A 6,947-nucleotide genomic window follows, 5' to 3' on the forward strand; every position below is an offset into this window, starting at 1 on the left:
TATGAGCGCACGTCTATCAAAACAACGTGATAGACACCGAAAATTCAGTTATTTACATTAATATAATTTTATTAACCATAACTGTTGAATTGTTGTTAAAATGAGCGTCATAGCAAAAGGATTTGTTAACTTATTTCGTTCGCAAATAGGAAAGTCCATAGAAGGTATTTTAGAATATTTTTTAAATTAATAATAATCCTAACCTTAAGAATAAATAAAAGTTATTTTTGTTGTATAATGAATTTTTAAAGTTAATAAGTGCTTAGCTTATTACTAAAGTTTAAAAGAAAATAGATTTTTAATTAGCAGATCGATGACTGTTTTAATTTTAGGATAAACGTAATTTTGATTAAAACACCAATAAAAAATATAACTTTTTAAAAGTTTACCTTCAATTTTTTTGACAAAAGTGAAAATACTGTACCGAGTCATTAATATTTCATATTTTCTTTATTATTAATTATTAATTTTAGTTATTGAAGTAATCAGTGTAAATAAATAAACAAATACAAATATATCCAATTGAATTGATCACTTGAAAAAAAAAAAAAACTAAAAATTTCTTAACTAACTAATTTTAATTTTTTTTTACAGCATCAAACGCATGGAGTCTTACAAAATCATGTGTCAACAATGCATTCACTGGTAATTTAAAAATACTATTTATTTCTGTAATAACAGATATAATTTATCTTTATTTTTATTACCATTTGTAATGTCATAGCCAAAGGGACAATTTCAATAATAGTATGTTTATAAAATCTGTTTCATTGTTTAGCTCCAAGGTTTTTATGATCATTAACTGAATTATAATTAAGCAATACGTAGGGTATATGACCTACGTTGAATTTTTTTTTCAAATGATATACTTAAATCACGAACAGAGTCATAATAGTTGAATAATATTAGTTGAATATTATAATACAAGTTGGTCAAGCGGAGACATAAAAGATTCCGAAAAAAAAATAATAGAAAAAAAAAATAATGTCAAGTCATGGGATTTCATCATCTGATTCAGCTTCTTGTTATTCAAACTCCATGCAAAATGGACTCTCGCAAAAGTATAAACTTACCTCTTTTGATGATTCGTCGTCACACCGTCACACGGGAGAATAAAGATGTTTTCTTTTTATTCTCTTTTCTTCTTTTTCATAGTTATACTAGGCTGTATACAGCTATAGTAGAGAAGAAAAACGTGGCGCCCGAATAATTCTCATGCTGAATGCCCTCTGGAAATGACCAAAAATCGATGGGAATTCGGAAGGGGTGACATGTCCATTTGCGGTTGACCAGTTGTCAGAGAAAAATTCTCCACAGTATTATATATACGTGTATATAAATATATATAGATGTCTAACGTATGTATATACATATAGTTCTCAGGAAAATTTTCCAAAGTTTGAGGTATAAGGTTTTAGATCTCTATATTATATATTTTTTTTCTATTCAAAAATTTTGTCCATATTTTTATTGTATAATCTTAGAGAAAAAAAGATCCCACACTTACATTATATTAATTTATTTTCTTCTTTTTTAAAGATACTCGATAGTTTTTCTTGGAGAATTAAACTGGTTATGTTGCGGGATAATCTGGTCTTTAAATTTAAAAAAGAGGTTTTACTTTTTTGCCGCAACCAATAATGTAACAACGCAATGTCAAATGCGTAAATTTATATGAATGTGAAGAAAGAATAAAAGATGAATAAGAAAAAAGAAAAGAAAAGGTCTGGTAATACTTCGGAGAATTAACGATGAACATTTAAAAAAAAAAAAAAAGTTAAATCAAGGCGAAACGTATGACAAAGGAGATGCAATATAAAAGTATAGTATATAGTAGGTTCAATGGTAGTTAAAAATTTTTCGCAATGTAATCTTACGCATTGATCTAAATGAAAAAGGGGTTTTGGCTTCAGAAATTGGTCGAACGGTGGATAATAAGGCCTCTGCTGCTGGTTCTCTTGCCTCTGTTAAAATCCAAGTTAGGGCTAAGGATTAGCTAGTGCTTGGTTTCTGGACATCTGTCGTATTGACGGACGATGGTCATCCAGTGAAATCTCTAAATGAACAACACAATGGTGTGTAACGTCCAGTGTTGAATTTACTCGTCCGTCATCGTTCTATATCGAGTGTGACAGCTTTACCGCGAAATACTATAAATGCTCAAAAGTATTAAAAAAAATCATTCAACCTTTTTGGATATCTTGCATATTAAAATTTATACTCACTATTTTTTTCTATTCATTGTACGGGGTTTAATTTTTTAAATAACTATCAAGATTATTCTTTGTAATAGAATTTCTCTTCTATGTTCTTGTATAAGCCAATCATTTTAAAGTTATTATTATATTTTTTTATAACCCTTTTATAAAATAATAGTTGACTTTAATAAATTATTATAATCGACATTTTAAGCTGCTAAAGCCTCAGAATAATCGATTGAACTACACGGAAAAATAATCAACATTATTTTAAATAACATTTTTATTTTTCCACAAGAATCAGATTTTAATTTTTAACTTCCCGCAGGAAGTTATTGGTTTTACCCCGTTTTATAAAAATCGAGTTTTCATCAGATCTCGACGTTTGAAGGTCACAGGAAGCTTCCCTGACTATCCCCGCGAGGCTGTCACTATGTCTGTATGTGTGTGTGTGTGTGTGTGTGTGTGTGTGTGTGTGTGTGTGTGTGTGTGTGTGTGTGTGTGTGTGTGTGTGTGTGTGTGTGTGTGTGTGTAAGTATGTAAACCTCTCATAACTTTTGAATGGCTTGACCGATTCGATCGCGGTTGGCGCCATTCGAAAGGGCTTGTTCAAACTTAGATTTTGGATATAATTTGGACCGATTCGGACCGATAGATTTCGAGAAGTCTAAAAAAAACTGTAAAAAAAAATTTTTTCAAAAGTGGTTTTTTTTTTATAACTTTCAAACGGCTTTATCGATCAACTCCAAAAACTAATCAGCTCTTTACCTTGTAAAGCCACGTCGATCGCCGCTAATCCGGTCAAAATCGGTTAAATCATTCGAGAGATATCGTGCAGGAAAGAAAACCCAAAAAAGTGTTTTTTCAGAATTACTCCGAAATTTCTAGTCCGATCAATTTGAATTTAAAAATTTTTTAAAAAGCTTAAAAAACTGCGCCGAATGCCGCCAACCGCGTAAAAATTGGTTCATTCATTCAAAAGTTATTGCGGTTTGAAAACTCAAAAAATAGTGTTTTATCAAACTTTTATTAGACTTCTGAGCTCGAAGAGCTCAAAAGCATAGAAGTGTTATCTGTTTGAGCTCGGAGAGCTCAAAACAACACATAAACTGTATTTTTGAGCTCGAAGAGCGCTCAAAAACGGCATAAGTACAATTTTAAGCATCCAGGTATGGAATTAGCGGGAAGTTGCAGGGATGGCCTTCAGGGTCAACCGTTTTCCTAATTTTTTTTATTAAGAATCTATTTTATTAATTCCAAGTCTTATTTTAAATCTAAAAATTAATTATAATATATTGTCAAGTAAAATTCAAAATATTATTTTTATTCCATGGCTGAATATATCTGTTATAGTTGACATGATTTCATACTTTATTAAAAATAATGTTTTTGAAGTTACATTATCTATATAACAAGAACTATTAGTCACATTAACTAACTAAAAAATTATATAATTTTTGGCCTGAGGTCTCAATTAGTTCTTCAAATTCTTTATGACAAATATCATTTAATCCAACAAAGATAATAACGATGAATTTTTGTGACTTAACTGACACGGAATTTAATGTACTTATACATGAGTCAATCAGAATAGATAATAAATTACGCATATATGTATTGTATTCTACTTTATTTTTCGATATATATAAAAATCAAATTGATTTTTAATCACATTTTTTACTAAACTTTTAGTGTGGCTGTTTAATAATACTAAAAAAAGCAATCTCTATGTGAAGTTCACCTATACTTTTAGCAAATCTTTACCTCAGATTTGCATCTTTTTAGACATTTATAATCCACATTCTCTCCGCCCACAACGACAAGTCCATCTAAAGAAAAAAAGCTAAATTTTCAAAAGAGTTGTCCACTTTCCAAGAGTTGTTATAAGAATTTTAGTGACCACCAACTGCGCGTCATCCTCTGTCTCGTCGTAACAATGTTACTTAATAAGCTTACGAGTGCACGAGAGAAAGATGACGCGCATCCTGGAGATGAATATAGCAAGAGGAAAATTTTTAAGGGGTTGGACAGCTAGTCTTTGGATGTCAAACTCGTCATATTCCACATTTCTCGCTCTTACACTCAACACTTGGTTTCCTTATTTTCTCCTCTTCTTATTTTACACCACCAGGCATAAAGATTAGTTTGCGAAAGAGTTTTTTTTTCTCAGTATACCGTTACTTAACTGAAATTCTAGAATTTGTAACGCTTGTAAAATAGCTACTAGGTCTCAATCTTTTTTATTTTCAAATTCACACCTGTTTATTATTTTTTATTTTTTCTGGCGATGTGAAAAAAAAAATAATTGATGCGCATTATCATTTATTATTTTATTCTCTAGAAAAAAAAAAAAATAAATAAATACAAAAAAAAATAAATTAATCAATTAACATCGACTTGTATATGTACTTCAAAAATTGTAAGGTCTTGAGTAAATTGATAAGTTAATTATATGACGTTAAGGTAATTGACAAAAAAACAGGCGTGTATTTTTTTGAGGTCGTTAACAATATTTAATTACAGTTCTTACACTTAAGATTTTTACACTTATATGATTTATAATTATGTAATTATTTATTTGATAAATGTTTTCAGGTTTCGCAGAATTCAAAAGATTTGGCTCTTCATTATTTCAAATGCATAAAAAGGGCCCGCATCATAAAAAACGTAACAAGCAGAGACCTTTCGATGGAAACCCTTTTGCGAAGGGTGTTGTTCTTAAAACTCTTATAAAAAAGCCAAAAAAACCAAATTCAGCCAACAGAAAATGCGTACTTGTAAAACTATCTAACGGAAGAGAAATGGTTGCTTACGTTCCAGGTAAATGATTGTTATTTTACGTAGTTAAAAATCATCTTGGGTTTTTAAATTACAATACAATAAAATAAAGTAAATAAATTTATTTATTTCGATTAATTTATCTTCAATTCAACGTCGTATCTAATTAGATACTTATTTATTATTATGAGGTATAACTACTTGATAGAGTCATATCGTTAAAATGTAATACTGCTTATCGCACCATCTAATTATTTTTTACTGATTAGAAATACTTCATTAATTGTTTTTTGTTTTTATTTTTTGTAGGTATTGGTCATAATCTACAAGAACACAACATCGTGCTTTGCCGAGTAGGCCGATTAAAAGATACGCCTGGAGTTAAAATCAAATGTGTAAGAGGAAAATATGATTTGCCGCATGTGATAAAACCCGAACAGAAATAAAGTATGTAATTTAACACATACTATACCAATACTAATGCAGTTAATTAATATTAAATAAAAATAATAATAATAATAATAATAATAAACAACATACTTATGGATTTTGAAAATATTACAAAAATAAATTTTTGTTGAGTTTTAATTTAAAAATTTTAAATTGTAATAATTAGACATGCCGTAGCTGGGTAATAATTTGACATGTCAGCGTACAAAATCATTGACGAGTGTGCAAGAGTGAAGCTATAAAATTTGCTGTGAATAAATAAAGCGGTTCTTTGACACATATTTTTGAGGATAGATCCCTACTAGCCTAGTCGGTAGATATCACTTGAACCCTTTTATTTACCGTTAGTTGAACCACACGTACGAGCTTCCGTCACTATGCATAATACATTTGTGCGCATCGTGTCGCACCCAGCAGACAATAGGAAAAAAGGGCTTCTATCCACATGCCCCTTCTTTTTCAGGATATTACGGAAGGGTTGCCAGTGGTCCTCGGCACTCGCATCTGCACTTAGATCCACCCACGCGACCACTGTCCATTGACCATATGACATGCTGACCAGTATCCTCATATTCCATCTCAAATTTTCGGTTCTCAACTACTTTATTTCTTTGTCTTGTATGTTTATATTTATTTTTATTTTACTAGTCATTACTATATGTCAGGGCTCTTGATTCATATTTATTTTTCATTTTTGTTGATGATTATCAAAAAATTTTGTAAGAAATTTATCATTGTTTTTCTTTTAAAATTTTATCGAAATTATTTTAAAATATATGATATTTACATGATACGTTCTTACAATAATTATTGCTGGTAAATAGTCTCTTTAGAACGATAGATACCAATAATATTTATACCTGTTTATTTAAATAAACAATTTTAATTTGAGAACCTCGACTATGAATTCAGATGACGGTAGAAAAAAATGACGATGCTGTTTTGAGTGACCACGCATATGAGGTTCATCTGTAACAAATTTATAAGGGTCAATTCTAATGATGTTAAAATCTTATGAGGGGAGTGAACTATGTGTAATTTAATAATTGCCAAATCATTGTTAATCTATATAAAGTTCAAGTTCAATAACACGAATTCCTTAATATTCTAGGCAATTAGTTTTTATCTTATCTATTGATTTTTGTTCGTTTATTTTCCTAGAAATATTCTACATTTATATACTTTGCAATACATACATTGATAAAATATAAAAATAAAAAAATATAAAACATTATTTATTTAATGGAATATTTTAAAGTACAAGTTTATATCCAATAAATATCACATTGATTATTCTAGAATTTAATTTTATCTGCGTATAGTAAATAATAATGACATAATTGAGTCTCAAATTCAGTTATACGTAAAAACATTAATTGCTTTTGTTATCAAAACCTTGCTTGTCTACATAAAAAATAATTTAACAAAAGCCATCAACTTCTAAATTGATTAGATTTTGTTTTAACTTTATTATGATTATTAGATCAATGTCCCGTGATATCATCGATAATTAACATTAAA

At 29.2% G+C, this 6,947-nt stretch overlaps 1 protein-coding gene across 3 annotated transcripts; it reads left to right on the plus strand.

Annotated features, from left to right (window-relative positions):
• LOC123262733 (40S ribosomal protein S12, mitochondrial) lies at nt 1-6,115 on the plus strand. 3 transcript variants are annotated; one of them, XM_044725107.1, is made up of 5 exons: nt 1-164; nt 595-645; nt 4,794-5,018; nt 5,286-5,423; nt 5,890-6,115. In XM_044725107.1, exons 1-4 carry the CDS (start codon nt 101-103, stop codon nt 5,420-5,422), a joined length of 477 nt encoding a protein of 158 aa, XP_044581042.1. In that variant the 5' UTR covers nt 1-100; the 3' UTR covers nt 5,423; nt 5,890-6,115. The 3 variants fall into 3 exon arrangements, with proteins under 3 accessions (XP_044581042.1, XP_044581043.1, XP_044581041.1); XM_044725108.1 differs by lacking the exon at nt 5,890-6,115 and adding an exon at nt 5,593-5,873; XM_044725106.1 differs by lacking the exon at nt 5,890-6,115 and having other exon boundaries at nt 2-164; nt 5,286-5,515.
• Nucleotides 6,116-6,947: the final 832 nt, after the last annotated feature.

Source organism: Cotesia glomerata, linkage group LG4 (genome assembly GCF_020080835.1).
Source record: "Cotesia glomerata isolate CgM1 linkage group LG4, MPM_Cglom_v2.3, whole genome shotgun sequence".
Lineage (NCBI taxonomy): Eukaryota > Metazoa > Arthropoda > Insecta > Hymenoptera > Braconidae > Cotesia > Cotesia glomerata.